This window comes from Hyla sarda, chromosome 5, assembly GCF_029499605.1.
Source record: "Hyla sarda isolate aHylSar1 chromosome 5, aHylSar1.hap1, whole genome shotgun sequence".
Classification (NCBI taxonomy): domain Eukaryota; kingdom Metazoa; phylum Chordata; class Amphibia; order Anura; family Hylidae; genus Hyla; species Hyla sarda.
The window spans coordinates 9,167,989-9,184,490 of NC_079193.1; the positions used below are offsets into that span (position 1 = coordinate 9,167,989).

The following is a 16,502-nucleotide window of genomic DNA, read 5'->3' on the forward strand; positions in this document are numbered from 1 at the left end:
GTGCTAGTGGATCGGTTCTAAGTCACTACTGGTTTTCACCAGAGCCCGCCGCAAAGCGGGATGGTCTTGCTGCGGCGGTAGTGACCAGGTCGTATCCACTAGCAACGGCTCAACCTCTCTGACTGCTGAAGATAGGCGCGGTACAAGGGAGTAGACAGAAGCAAGGTCGGACGTAGCAGAAGGTCGGGGCAGGCAGCAAGGATCGTAGTCGGGGGCAACGGCAGGAGGTCTGGAACACAGGCTAGGAACACACAAGGAAACGCTTTCACTGGCACAATGGCAACAAGATCCGGCGAGGGAGTGAAGGGGAAGTGAGGTATAAATAGGGAGTGCACAGGTGAACACACTAATTGGAACCACTGCGCCAATCAGCGGCGCAGTGGCCCTTTAAATCGCAGAGACCCGGCGCGCGCGCGCCCTAGGGAGCGGGGCCGCGCGCGCCGGGACAGGACAGACGGAGAGCGAGTCAGGTACGGGAGCCGGGATGCGCATCGCGAGCGGGCGCTACCCGCATCGCGAATCGCATCCCGGCTGGAGACGGTATCGCAGCGCACCGGGTCAGTGGAGCTGCCCGGAGCGCTGCGGTAGCGAGAGAGAAGCGAGCGCTCCGGGGAGGAGCGGGGACCCGGAGCGCTCGGCGTAACAGTCACTAGGACATCAGGTGACAGGTCCTCAGGTAGAACGGTGGCCAGGGACTCCAAGGTCCTAAATAACATGATCTTGTAGTCTGGTCTGAATGATGTGTTCACACAGGGTGGAAGAAAACCAAAACTCACATACACCTGTTCTGACAGGAGCAGTAGAATAGATATGGCGTTTGTGCGTCCTGAAGAATTTATTAGTGATAGGACTGAGAGAACTGTCCCTTATTCAGATCACATGGCCTTAGTTTTCCATCTTGGTGTCACTAAGCGCCCAGATATTGGAAGGGGGCTCTGGAAGCTCAATTCTAGTATCTTGGATGATGTCTATGTCCAGAAATGTGTTTTTTCCTTCATGCAGAGCCAGCTAGAGCGGGTGGACTTCTATGATGATATGGCCGCCTGGTGGGAGGATGTCAAGGATGAGATCAGAACCCTCTTAAAGAGACTGTCCTTTAAAAAGGGGAGGAGTAAGTATGGCCAGTATCTCAAGCTGCGGAAAGAATTGGAGTCACTATATTCGGCGGGTGGGGACCAACAAAGGATAGACCGGCTGAAATCTGAGATAAGGCAGTATCAGTACAGCAGGTATACCTCCCTGGTTCTTGAACGGGATTATGGGTCCTTAGGGTCTCCTGATCCCTTTGAGAATTGCCGGGAGCGAGTGGCAAATAAATCTGTCACCGGTCTCACTGACTCCCAGGGTGTTTTGCAGGAATCTCGGGAGGGTATCCTGGGGGTGGTGAGATCGTACTATGCTGACTTGTTTCAGAGGAAGGTTTTGGATAGAGACAAGATGACCCAATTCTTGGAGGCGACTCCGCTCCCTGATACTAATGATTTGGACTTTTCTCCTTTGACAGCAGAATTGACGGTGGCGGAGGTTAAAGAGGCCATTGATAAGTTACATGTGAAGAAGGCTCCAGGTCCAGATGGGATAACAGCAGAATTCTATAAGACATTCAAAGATCCTGTTTTCTAGGTTAGTTTGTCTGTCCCCGGCACTGTTGGCAGGCTGTCAGTATGGCACAGTAAAAGGGCGGAACATCTCTGGGGCAGTGATCTCCATAAGGGAGATGTTTGAGAGATGTAAAGCCCTGAGGTGTGGGAGATATGTTGTCAGTCTTGACCAGGCTAAAGCCTTTGACAGAGTAGATCACGAGTATCTATGGGCCACTTTGTCAAAGTACGGTATTCTGGGACAATTCATCGATTGGCTGAAGACTTTGTATTGTGAGGCTGAGAGCTTTCCTCTGATCAATGGTTGGCAGGGTGACACCTTCAGGGGTGAGGCGGGGGTGAGACAAGGTTGCCCACTGAGCCCGCTGCTGTATGTATTTGCCTTAGATCCGTTTCTGAGGTCACTGCAGGAGTGTGGTTTTCAGGGGGTGCCGGTCCCCCACTGCCTGCCCCTGAGTGTTGTTGCCTATACGGATGATGTGACTGTAGTGATATCTGAGCCTCGTGAGGTGGAGATGTTGTCTGCGGCCATCAGAAGTTACTCGGAGGCCTCAGGGTCTCTGGTCAACCTTGAGAAGAGTCAAGCTCTCTGGATATCAGATACTGATCCAGACTTTGATCTGCCCCAATTTGTGAGAGCCTCCACCTATATTAAAATCCTAGGGGTCAAATTCGGGAGGGACGATAATGCCAAACTAAATTGGGAAGAGAAGTTGGAAACCGGAAATGCAAAGGTTCAGCGATGGAAGAACTGGAGGCTGACCTATAGAGAAAGGGTTAAAATGTTGAAGACTTACCTGGTCCCCGTCTTTTTGTATGTCTCTGTCGTTTTTCCTTTGCCAGAATGTTTCTCCGCTCGGCTCTTTAGCCTGTTCTTCCAAATGTTTTGGGGGAACAGGTTGAACCCAATAAAAAGAGGGATCACCTACCTACAGAGGAGAGAGGGTGGATTGGATATGCTGAATCCAAGGGTGTTCTTTGACTCCATGTTTCTAAAAGTTAATTTTGATTGCCTGGACTCAAACAACAGCTCCCTGTGGGCGAATAGTATCAGGGACTGGATATTGCCTTTTGCAGAGTCTTGGGTGCGAGGCGGCAGTCTCAAGAGGGGGAGATGGACGCGTGACTACCTCCCCCCGTACCTGGAATATGGGCTCAGATGTCTGAAGAGATGGCGCATTGAGAAGTCCTATATAGAGAGTAAGCCAAGGAAGGATCTATACGTAAGGGTTTGTAGGGCTTTCTTCTGCTCTCCACTTGCCTTGAGGGACTGTGTGACCAGCACTTTACAAGAAAGTCTTAAGTTCCTCAATGGGAAACGACTCCCCGCAAAATTCTTTGACATAGCTTGGCTGTCGCTCCATGGGAGGCTCTTTGTCAGGGGTAACCTGAAATATCTAAGTGTCTCAGATAGGAACTGTCCTCTGGGTTGTCAGCGGGAGGAGACCATGGAGCATTTCATATCTGACTGCAGGGCCGGGAGGAGGATATGGGAAGAAGTGTCCAGTAAGCTGAACATCCCATTACTGCAGAACCTGACGTATCCTGACATCATATATGCTGTACCATCCAGTAACAGGACTGTAGACAGGGGGACAATGTACATAATTATAACAATCATTAAATATTACCATTGGCACATGAGAACTAGAGTGTCCATACACAATGAGCCATTCCATCACAACACAGCAGTAAGACAGATCATGTCCGAGCTCCAGTGGGTAAAATCATTAGAAATGAGGAGAAACCAAAATAATGGGAAATTATGGAGGAATGTCTCTTTGGTTTAACACAGATGATGTCATGTTATTTTATTAAATTTTTTGTGTTTTTCCTTTTCCAGCAAATGTGGACTTTCTAAGTTTAATATTACTCTGTACATACTCTAGTTGAGTAGTCATTGTGTGTACAATGCTTGTTATTTTTGTTTTGCATTGTAAGAATTTGTTGATTGTAATTTTGTTTGTTTTCACAATAAAAATTGCCTCCTATATACAAGAATATAACTACTATAATACTGCTCCTATATACAAGAATATAACTACTATAATACTGCCTCCTATATACAAGAATATAACTACTATAATACTGCCTGCTATATACAAGAATATAACTACTATAATACTGCTCCTATATACAAGAATATAACTACTATAATACTGCTCCTATATACAAGAATATAACTACTATAATACTGCCCCCTATATACAAGAATATAACTACTATAATACTGCCTCCTATATACATAAATATAACTACTATAATACTGCTCCTATATACAAGAATATAACTACTATAATACTGCTCCTATATACAAGTATATAACTACTATAATACTGCTCCTATATACAAGAATATATCTACTATAATACTGCTCCTATATACAAGAATATAACTACTATAATACTGTTCCTATTTACAAGAATATATCTACTATAATACTGCTCCTATATACAAGAATATAACTACTATAATACTGCTCCTATATACAAGAATGTAACTACTATAATACTGCTCCTATGTACAAGAATGTAACTACTATAATACTTCTCCTATATACAAGAATATAACTACTATAATACTGCTCCTATATACAAGAATATAACTACTATAATACTGCTCCTATATACAAGAATATAACTACTATAATTCTGCTCCTATATACAAGAATATAACAACTATAATACTGCTCCTATATACAAGAATATATCTACTATAATAATGCTCCTATATACAAGAATATAACTACTATAATACTGCTCCTATATACAAGAATATAACTACTATAATTCTGCTCCTATATACAAGAATATAACTACTATAATACTGCCTCCTATATACAAGAATATAACTACTATAATACTGCCTCCTATATACAAGAATATAACTACTATAATACTGCCTGCTATATACAAGAATATAACTACTATAATACTGCCTCCTATATACAAGAATATAACTACTATAATACTGCCTCCTATATACAAGAATATAACTACTATAATACTGCCTCCTATATACAAGAATATAACTACTATAATACTGCCTCCTATATACTAGAATATAACTACTATAATACTGCTCCTATATACAAGTATATAACTACTATAATACTGCCTCCTATATACAAGAATATAACTACTATAATACTGCTCCTATATACAAGAATATAACTACTATAATACTGCTCCTACATACAAGAATATAACTACTATAATACTGCTCCTATATATACAAGAATATAACTACTATAATACTGCTCCTATATACAAGAATATAACTACTATAATACTGCCTCCTATATACAAGAATATAACTACTATAATACTGCTCCTATATACAAGAATATAACTACTATAATACTGCTCCTATGTACAAGAATATAACTACTATAATACTGCTCCTATATACAAGAATATAACTACTATAATACTGCCTCCTATATACAAGAATATAACTACTATAATACTGCTCCTATATACAAGAATATAACTACTATAATACTGCCTCCTATATACAGGAATATAACTACTATAATACTGCTCCTATATACAAGAATATAACTACTATAATACTGCTCCTCTATACAAGAATATAACTACTATAATACTGCCTCCTATATACAAGAATATAACTACTATAATACTGCTTCTATGTATAATTATAAAATTAATTGATTAGTGGCCTTTAAAGAAGAAAATTTAGATCTGCTTTCTATGTTTCACATTATTTTCTAGTGCTGCCCCCACAGGAGAAACATGGTATTGCAGTGGAATGTTATGTAAAGCAATGCCATTTATATATTTCTGTATCTCTATGACTCGTGTAAATTTTGTTGGGCTGCGACCTTCTGTCTCGATCCAGTTACAGTATTAAATTTTAATAAGATTTCTTGGTTGTTTGTTTTGCTCCTTGGCCGTTCACATCAGGGAATTCTATCCAGATGTTTTGTCTTTTGTTATTTTGTTCCAGTAAATGTCTGATGAACATAAGAGGAGACCCGGCTGTATAAGACCGCCTCCCCCTGTCCCGTTATATTAGTGTCTGCGGTGTAACGACTAAAAATATTTTCTCGCGGTTGAGGCCATCACGGTTTTATTGAGATTGTTTATTATTCTCTGTTCTGTTCTTTTTTTAGGCATTTGGGACAAAGTTGGGTAAAATATTAAATGGAAAATTCCCAATTTTAATCTTGTGAAATCACAGTTAACATTGTATCACATTTATGTGGTTTTTATACCACAAGTAACTCATTGTGTGCCGGGCCAGGGCTAGTGGTTGGATTATTGGGAGTTTTAATATTTGTTTTATTTTTTATTATATCTAAAGGGGATGTTATCACCATAGACACTTCTTCTCTCCTATCTTCTCTCTCTTCTCCGGATAGGGGGATGTGTCTGATTGTGGGGGCTTGACTGCTGGAACCCCCTGTGGAGTTGAGAATGGGCTCTCAATTGGTAGCAGTACGCAGACTTAAAGGGGTACTCCGCTCCAAATGATAGGGGATAAGATGTCTGATCGCGGGGTCTCACTGCTGCACTGCTGTTTAGAGCGTCGGATGCAGCGCCATGGGCTCGTGACGTCATGATCACGCCCGCTCGTGATGTCATGGCCACGCCCCCTCAATGCAAGTCTATGGGAGGGGGTGTCTGCCGTCATTCTCCCTCCCATAGACTTGCAATGAGGGGGCTTGGCCGTGATGTCATGAGCCGGGCGTGACGTCACAAGCCTCCGCCCCGCTGTCAGGGACCGACCGGGGGAACAGGGAGAGTGAGCCCTAAACAGGGAGAGTGAGCCCTAAACCCTAAAACATCTCTCCCTGCCTACTTGCCCACTCACCCTAAACGGTGAGTCAACAACTGGGAGCCGGTCCCTTCCTGCGCTAAAGTGCAGTGGCGGAAAAAAAAATTATAAACATAGTCGGTCACAGGCCAGAAAAGGAAAACTACTAAACAATACAAATACTAACAGGGCAGAACTCACAAACAGATCAGAATATAGTGACTAAACAAACAGTTCACTAAACCAGATATCAGATAAATGGCAGACATGATAAAAATGAACAAGACTAGGCAGAATATGAGTATACAGCAGGAGTATATACAGGAGATGAAGGGGATAGCGGAAGAACTGAGAGCCAAAACACTAAAACTGAATGGGTAAAATAGAACACTGGTCACATACAGGTACAAGTACAAAGAATAGAACAACCAAACCAAATACAAATATGACACTGTTCATACTGGGAAACAGAACATACAAACTGGACTTCACAAAAAAGGATACAAGAACACCAAACTCTACAACGTAGAGGAACACTGGTCAGGATACTAGACAGGATATTTCTCAAGATACAAGAATGGTACAAGTACAAACTAGTGTGTGAATACACACCAAAAGAGAAAAATACAAAAACAAACGGGCATTACACCCGCATTGCCAGTCATCCGGCACGGAGCGAAGTTCGCTTCATGCACCGGATGTCTGGGGTGCCGCAGCCGAGATCACAGGGATCCTTTGGATAGGGGATAAGATCTCTATGGGCGGGGTACCCCTTTAATCACCCTCCATTCATTGACTAATGAAACTTTTTTACCACAATAGACATTCCCTATACCCCAATTCTGTGGATAGGGGATGTGTCTTGTTGTGGGGGCTTGACTGCTGGAACCCCTTACATTCTTGACAATTGAGTCTGAATGAAGCAACAGTGCTCAGACTCAACTGCTGCTCCATTTGTTGTCTATGGGAGCACCAAAGATAGCGGAGTGCTGTTCTGGTTGATGAAACCATTTTACCACCATAGACACTTATCCCCTATTCTGTGGATAAGGGATGTGTCTTATTATGGCGGCTTGACTTCTGGAATGCATGCACAAACTCAACCACTCCATTTGTTGTCTATGGGAGCACCAATGATAACAGATTTCTGTACTGGTTGATGGAACTGTTATACCACCATAGACACTTTTATTCTGTGGACAGAATATGTGTCTTATTGTGGGGGCTTGACTGCCTGAAGTTCCCTGCATTCTCAAGAATGGGATCTGCATGGGTTGAGAGTGCTCAGAATTAACTGTTGCTCCATACGTTGTCTATGGTAGTACCAAAGATAGCAGAGTGCTGTGCTGGCTGATGGGACTGTTTTACCACCATAGACACTTGTCCCCTATTCTTTGAATAGGGCATGCTGTTAATGGGGCGCCAGTGTGCAAACTCAACCACGGCTCCATTCATTTTCTATAGAAGATCCCATCATGCTATCTGGCTGTTCTGGCTGATGGAACTGCATAGTCAGGAGTATTGCTAGGGGTTAACAGCAGGGAAGTAATGAACATATTATGGGCTGCAGGATAAGACATAGCTGCAGTACAGCACGTACCAGAAGAGAAATTAATGGAATGAGGGAGAAGCAAAATCCAAAAAACAATGGCAAGATCAGAATCTGTAACTGGAGCCATTTAAAGGATACACCTTAAAGGAGTACTCCGGTGGAAAACATTATTATTATTATTTTTTACTCAACTGGTGCCAAAAAGTTAAACAGATTTGTAAATTGCTTATATTAAAAAATCTTACTCTTTCCAATACTTATCAGCTGCTGTATACTACAGAAGAAGTTGTGTAGTTCTTTCCAGCCTCACCACAGTGCTCTCTGCTGACACCTCTGTCCCTGTCAGGAACTGTCCAGAGCAGGAGAAAATCCCCATAGTAAACCTCTCCTGCTCTGGACAGTTCCTGACATGGACAGAGGTGTCAGCAGAGAGCACTGTGGTCAGACTGGAAAGAACTTCACAACTTCCTGTGGAGCATACAGCAGCTGAAAAGTACTGGAAGGATTAAGATTTTTTAATAGAAGTCATTTACAAATCTGTTTAACTTTCTGGAATCACTTGATTTAAAAAAAATATATAGTTTTCTACCAGAGTACCCCTTTAATACAGAGCAGTATGGTGAGGCTGGTGGTGGAAAACATGAGATCCACAGCCAGGACCGGAAATGCCACAGATGTAGGAGGCCTTGCCGAACCAGAGTCAGGTGACCAGTGGACCCATCACTGGACCAGGTAAAGGCGACTGACAGGGTAAACCCTACACCATATTTATTATATTATTATTACTGTTACTTTGTTATTGTCAGTTTATACTGCAGTTCTGGCATTATATTCACGAACCGGAAGGCACAAGATGAAGAAAGTTCCTAACATAGTCCCTACATTGTGTATGTGGCTGTGTACTCCCACACAGCTGCTGTGACCGCTATAGGAGAGGATCTCGTGAGTATAGTGGGAGATATTATTAGCCACATACAGGAGGCCGCGCCAATCATTCCCGTATACGCCGAGAGTAATGATACAAATGAGTAGACTCCATAAATGTAAGTGTCAGGTTCAATCTACAAGTCCTAGGTCTGAGATGGTCTCTGCTAATAAGAGTCCGCAGATTAAATTAATTTATTGCGCTGAGTTTATTTAGATGATAATATCTCGCTGGTATCCTCTTATAATGATGTCACTGTACGGGGTAATGAGATAATCCAGACCTGAAGGGCCTGTCCGGGACTATATCAGTATAATAGGACCAGACCCCCACATTATAAAGGTGTCTATAGAGCCGCCTCAATGTCTCATGGGAAATTAAGGAAAAAGATCACAATCAGCGTGTAGGACAAAAATCCCAAATCAGATGTGAGAATATCCTGGGTTATATCCTGAATAGTGAGAATATCCTGGGTTATATCCTGATTAGTGAGAATATCCTGGGTTATATCCTGATTAGTGAGAATATCCTGGGTTATATCCTGAATAGTGAGAATATCCCGGGTTATATCCTGAATAGTGAGAATATCCTGGGTTTTATCCTGAATAGTGAGAATATCCCGGGTTATATCCTGAATAGTGAGAATATCCCGGGTTATATCCTGAATAGTGAGAATATCCCGGGTTATATCCTGAATAGTGAGAATATCCTGGGTTTTATCCTGAATAGTGAGAATATCCTGGGTTTTATCCTGAATAGTGAGAATATCCTGGGTTATATCCTGATTAGTGAGAATATCCTGGGTTATATCCTGAATAGTGAGAATATCCTGGGTTATATCCTGATTAGTGAGAATATCCCGGGTTATATCCTGAATAGTGAGAATATCCTGGGTTATATCCTAATTAGTGAGAATATCCCGGGTTATATCCTGGTTAGTGAGAATATCCTGGGTTATATCCTGATTAGTGAGAACATCCCGGGTTATATCCTGTTTAGTGAGAATATCCTGGGTTATATCCTGATTAGTGAGAATATCCCGGGTTATATCCTGAATAGTGAGACTATCCCGGGTTATATCCTGGTTAGTGAGAATATCCCGGGTTATCTATGATCTTTGTTACTTTGTTACTTTTTGTATCTGATAATAAAACAATAATAATATCACGTGACGCCATATACGACAATAATACAGGAGCCAATTACCTGGCAGTGAATCGTTCCACAGCTCAGACTCGTATCTCTGTATTTTCTCCGCACAGGCTTCCTCCTCCTTCTTGATCACACAGTACGGGTGCATGACGGCCATCTGCAAAAATCACAAAACCATACGGGTCACATGACTGCGGCTTTTTACCAACAATTTTTGGGTTGTATAACATTGCAATGAGCGCTAAATACAATGGAACCACCCTCATATTTTACCAACTGCCATCAAGATAAAGGTAAGTTCCCTCCTATGAGAAAATATATACTAAATAAAAAAGTATTCCTTACTTTCGTTCTAATTAGAGATGAGCGAACTTACAGTAAATTCGATTTGTCACGAACTTCTCGGCTCGGCAGTTGATGACTTATCCTGCATAAATTAGTTCAGCTTTCAGGTGCTCCGGTGGACTGGAAAAGGTGGATACAGTCCTAGGAAAGAGTTTCCAGCCACCGGAGCACCTGAAAGCTGAACTAATTTATGCAGGATAAGTCATCAACTGCCGAGCCGAGAAGTTCGTGACGAATCGAATTTACTGTAAGTTCGCTCATCTCTAGTCCTAATCTAATATTGCTTCCAATAAATTATGAAAAGATTTATTTTACAGCAAATTTCCCTTCCTACTCTATTTATCCAACCAATCCACCAATTTCTGGAATGTTGCACCATAACCTATACCCAGTGTTTCCCAACCAGAGTGCCTTCAGCTGTTGCAAAACTACAACTCCCAGCATGGCCGGACAGCCAACGGCTGTCCGGACATGCTGGGAGTTGTAGTTTTGCAACAGCTGGAGGCACCACTGGTTGGGAAACACTGACCTATACTATTATATAGTCCAACATGCTGAGAGTTGTAGTTTTGCCACAGCTGGAGGCACCACTGGTTGGGAAACACTGACCTAAACTATTATATAGTCCAACATGCTGGGAGTTGTAGTTTTGCAACAGCTGGAGGCACCACTGGTTGGGAAACACTGACCTAAACTATTATATAGTCCAACATGCTGGGAGTTGTAGTTTTGCCACAGCTGGAGGCACCCTTGGTTGGGAAAAACTGACCTATACTATATACAACTATATATTCCAACATGCTGGGAGTTGTAGTTTTTTAACAGCTGGAGGCACCCTTGTTTGGGAAAAACTGACCTATACTACTATATAGTCCAACATGCTGGGAGTTGTAGTTTTGCAACAGCTGGAGCCACCCCTAGTTGGGAAACACTGACCCATACTATATACTACTATATAGTCCAACATGCTGAGAGTTGTAGTTTTGCTACAGCTGGAGGCACCCCTGGTTGGGAAACACTGACCTATACTATATACTACTATATAGTCCAACATGCTGGGAGTTGTAGTTTTGCAACAGCTGGAGGCACTCCTGGTTGGGAAACACTGACCTATACTGCACTATATATTATATGGGCATGCTGGAAGTTGTAGTGAGTAACTAACTGCAACTCCCGAATTTAATTAAAAAAGGGATCAAAAAGTCCCATCAAAACAAAAGTGGTCCTGTTAAAAACTGCAGATTGGGGCACAAAAATGACCCTCATACAGCCCGTATAAGGAGAAAAAAATAAGTTATAGGGGTCAGAATAGGACACAATTGCCCCCCACATATGTGTTTTATCTCCGATGTCACTTCCTGTGATGTCATGCATATTTAATTATTTATGCAAATTAGCATGGCCAGTATTTTTTTGCAAGGAAGGTGGCGACCCTATCTCCGAGTTCTCCTCTTCTGTAAGGAGACAGGCTTCTGCACCAGCCCAACCCCACTTCCTATGATATGTTCTGCCCCTTAGTCGGATGACAGTGGGATAGATCAGGAGCAGTGGCTTCCTACCACAGAGACAGGGTACACCACTGCTATGGGGCCTGGCGGATCGGGGGGCTGGGTCAAGAACCAAATGGCAAACTACCCGATGTTGATTATAATGTTGGGCGGTTTGGGCAGCCGACCCATCCACCCAATTATCTAGTACACATACCTCAGATCCCCAGACCACCGAGCACCACCAAGCTGTTGGTGTAGACGAGACAGTGTCAAGCATATGGAGCGGGAGCGGAGACTGACTTCTGCCCTGGCACTTGCCACCTGCATCAGAGCAGAGAAGGTGGGCTGGCTGCTGTTCTATAGTTATTATTTTAGCAGGTAGGGACCACTGGCGGGGGGTTTCCTGGCAAATCTGGGCACTACCTGCCAAATTTGGAGAACTGCCTGCCTATTGGGGGATTGCTTGTCTACTAAGGGGGTACCTGGCTAATGGGGGGGCTGGGAGACTACCTGCCTATTGGGGTGGCTAACTAGTTACTGGTGAAACTACATGACTACTGAAGGTGCTACCTGACTACATGGGGGACTACCTGCATACTGGATGGGCTATCTACTTACCTGGGGACTACCTGCCTACTAGAGCGACTATCTACGTACTAGGGGGACTACCTGCCTATTGGAGGGGCTATCTACTTACTGTAGGGATTGCCTGCCTACTAGGGGGATTACCTGCCTACTGGAGGAGCTATCTACTTACTAGGGGGATAGCCTACTGGAGGAGCTATCTACTTACTGGAGGGATTACCTGCCTACTAGGGGGACTACCTGCCTACTGGAGGAGCTATCTACTTACTGGAGGGATTACCTGCCTACTGGAGGGGTTACTTGCCTACTGGAGGGGTTACTTGCCTACTGGAAGGGTTACTTGCCTACTGGAAGGATTACCTACCTACTGGAGAGGTTACTTGCCTACTTGAAGGATTACCTGCCTACCAGAGGGGTTACCTGCCTACTAGGGGGATTACCTGCCTACTGGAGGGGCTGTCTACTTACTGGAGGGGTTACCTCCATAATGGAGGGATTACCTGCCTACTGGAAGGGTTACTTGCCTACTGGAGGGGTTACTTACCTACTTGAAGGATTACCTGCCCACTGGAGGGGTTACCTGCCTACTGGAGGGATTACTTGCCTACTGTGGGGACTACCTGCCTACTTGGGGGATTTATTGCCTAATGAGGGGACTATGTGCCTCCTGCTATCCATCGGGGGGGGGGGGGGGGGGGGGGGATTCTATGTAGGCTCCTGATAAGGAGAAATTAGTCTTCTGTGTTTGAGAAGATGGCACCAGGAGCGTAAAATCAACAAGCCAGTGATAAAGGTTTTGGACTTGCCAAGAGCCAGTCAAGTGCACAACATATTTGTATTGGTTTATTGACCAGGAAAATGGTGACCTTCCACGGCAGTGGGTGGATAGACTGATCTCTACCCCTCCTCCTGCGCTCCGCCGCAGTGTCTAAACATGTCACAGCCTATACTTTGCCCCCATATTGAAGCCTCCGCCTTCCATTCTGTGTAAAGTGTCGAAAATTACAGTCATTTCATAGACACTTAGGGAAAAAATGAAAGAACAATCTTGTGTAATCCCCGCAGAAAGTGGCTCAGACAATTTGTATTACTTTCTGAGAAGGAAAAAATCATAGACATTCAGGAACGAAGCTACTAAGTCATTGAAATGTTCGGTTCTTAAAATATAACCCATTATGGGGAAGGTCCGGGGGGAATACAGAAAGACTGGCAGGAAGGGGCTCCGCATCACACTGTCTCCTGGAAATATTGGCGTTCTCCGTATGGGATAATTACACTTGTCTCTTCTCAGTCATTTATGATGGTGGGAGTAGTAGTCATAATAAGACATCAACATAATTCACCCGACATTAAAGTTAATCCTGTAGAGAACAACATGAGCCGCAGTAGGGACTGCAGCAGCCGAGGTGAGTGTTATTGGGATATGTTAGGTCCATGGAGTGACAAAAAGTTGGTCTTTAGATCGATGGTATAGACGCTGGTCTTGGAGACTTTCCTCGGTTTGGTGAAGGTCACCCGCATACAGGAGAAATTGCACCTTGGTGTCCTGGAGGGTGAGATCTGGTGCTGAGGAGGACACTAGAGCTCGGTCCAGTTCATCGATATGGATGTTGGGTGTAGACTACAGCCCTAACTCCTCGGCTATGCTGCTCCCATTTACCTTCAAGCACCATCGGTTCCGTGTCCGAGCTTCTGATGACATCATACGTCTTCCCTCCGATTCCACTCTCCAGCAGTTTCAGAACAGGTCCAGGGACCACACTGACTCATAGGCCTTTCTGAAGTCCACAAAACAGGTGAATATTCTTCCCGGGGACGCGGCTCTGGATGAGACTGTGCCGGGTGCGGTGGATTGGCATAAACCTGCTCGCCATCTGCTGAGGACATCTTGCTGGGTGAGGGAGCTGAGGAGTCTCTGCTTCAGGATGGTATTGAGCACTTTTCCCAGGTTGCTGCAGACACATATCCCCCAGTAGTGGGCCGGGTCCTACCTGTCCCCGCTCTGGTGTATCGGACCTATAAGGCCTTGGTATTTCGGGTGGGCTGTAGTTCATCATATCGGGTGGGATGTTATCTGGGCCTCTGGCTTTTTTTACACCCTATGGCTGAGATTGTCTCTGAGACCTTCTGCAGCGTTATTTGTTATCTACAGGGTCTTTCCTGCAGTTTTGTTATAATTTGTTGTGTTCAGGATTTATTCCTCCTTCACGATGTCTTTGTACAGATTTGATATATTGGAGCCAGATGTTACTGTTTTGCATGTTAGACTTGTTTATCTTATAATTTTCTTACATTTTTCTCTATAAATTAAGTATTGTTCTTCCATTCTCCCCCCCTCCCCCCTCTCTCTTTCTCTCTCTCTCTCTCTCTCTCTCTCTCTCTCCTCTCTCCTCTCTTTCTCACTCTCCCCTCTCTCTCCCCCCCCCCTCTCTCTCCCTCACCTCTCTCTCTCGCCCTCTCTCTCTTTCTTCCCCTCTCCTCTCTCTCCCCCTCTTTCTCTCTCTCTCTCTCTCTCTCCCCTCTCTCCCCCTCTCTATCCCCCCCTCTCTCTCTTGCCCCCCCTCTCTCTCTCTTTCTCCCCCCTCTCTCGCTCTCTTTCTCCCCCCTCTCTCGCTCTCTTTCTCTCCCCCCTCTCTCTCTTTCTCTCCCCTCTATCTCTCTTTCTCTCCCCTCTATCTCTCTTTCTCTCCCCTCTCTCTCTCTTTCTCTACCCCCCCTCTCTCTCTCTCTCTTTCTCTCTCTCTCTCTTTCTCCCCTCTCTCTTTCTCTCCCCTCTCACTCTCTCCCCCTCCCCCCTCTCTCTCCCCTCTCACTCCCCTCTTTCTCTTTCTTTCTTTCTCTCTCTCTCTCTCTCTCTCTCTCCCCCCCCCTCTCTCTCTCTCTTTCTCCCCCCCCCCTCTCTCTCTCTCTCTCTCTCGCTCCTCTCTCTCTCTCATTTTCTCCTTCTCTCTCCCTTATTTTCCTATTTTCTGTTCCTGTCCTGTCTGTGATGATAAGGAGGAGGCTGCTGGTAAGTGATCTGTCAAAAAGTAGATAGAGAAGACAATAGATGAAGCTTACAAATCAGCCTCCCCCTCCCTGTAGAATGACCTCTCCAAAGGTCACAGAGTGCGCCCAGTTCATATCAATTGGACAGCTCCTGTGTTTTGTGGTCGTCTAGGGGCTTGCTGTAAAGCGCATCTCTAAATGCTGTTCAAAACAGCCCAGGCAAGATGGCCACCCACTAATAATATACAAACATGGAAAAAAATCTAACATAAAATTACAGAAAATTCAGAAAAAAAGAAACAGATAAGGAAAAAAAAATAATATAGCTCTAATCAGTAATAAACTATAAGTAGGTGATACATTCCCTGTAAGTCTTTGACTTGAGCTTCAACCCTAGGTGCCCCCTCTCCCCCCACTACATCAGTTGTTCCTCGCTTCATTGTGATGTCAGGTCAGGTGACTTGTCCTTTGGTTGTCACCTTATGACTGTCCCCATATATATTTTTAAACCCCACATAGAGACAAAGGGGGAGATTTATCAAAACCTGTGCAGAGGAAGAGTGGTGCAGTTGCCCATAGCAACCAATCAGATTGCTTCTTTCATTTTCCACAGGCCTCTAAAGAGGCCTGTGGAAAATGAAAGAAGCAATCTGATTGGTTGCTATGGGCAACTGCATCACTCTTCCTCTGCACAGGTTTTGATAAATCTCCCCCAAAGAGGGAAATTTATCAAAACCTGTCCAGAGGGAAAGTTGCTGAGTTGCCCATAGCAACCAATCAGATCGCTGCTTTCATTTTTGAAAAGGCTTTTGGAAAATGAAAGTAGCGATCTGATTGGTTGCTATGGGCCACTCAACAACTTTTCCTCTGGACGGGTTTTGATAAATCTCCCCAGTAGAGACTGTAGTGACACATGACGTAATGACAGGCGTTCCCCATAATATTCCTCCCTGACTGTTTATACAGTGTATGACTGTAAGTGATCCAGATGGGCTTAGTACCGGGTGGGTCTACGTGACTCAGATCCAGCTGTCGGATCGACTTTAAGAAGCCAAAAAAAGTAAACGCGCAGAACCATATTC

At 44.1% G+C, this 16,502-nt stretch overlaps 1 protein-coding gene across 8 annotated transcripts in view; it reads right to left on the bottom strand.

Annotated features, from left to right (window-relative positions):
• Nucleotides 1-16,502, bottom strand: part of ADCYAP1R1 (ADCYAP receptor type I) — a 279,625-nt gene that overhangs the window by 131,136 nt on the left and 131,987 nt on the right. For all 8 annotated transcript variants that reach the window (XM_056518828.1, XM_056518825.1, XM_056518826.1 and 5 more), the window contains exon 3: nucleotides 10,067-10,169. In XM_056518828.1, coding sequence (XP_056374803.1) covers nucleotides 10,067-10,169 — 103 coding nt within the window. The remainder of the gene's footprint in view (nucleotides 1-10,066; nucleotides 10,170-16,502) is intronic.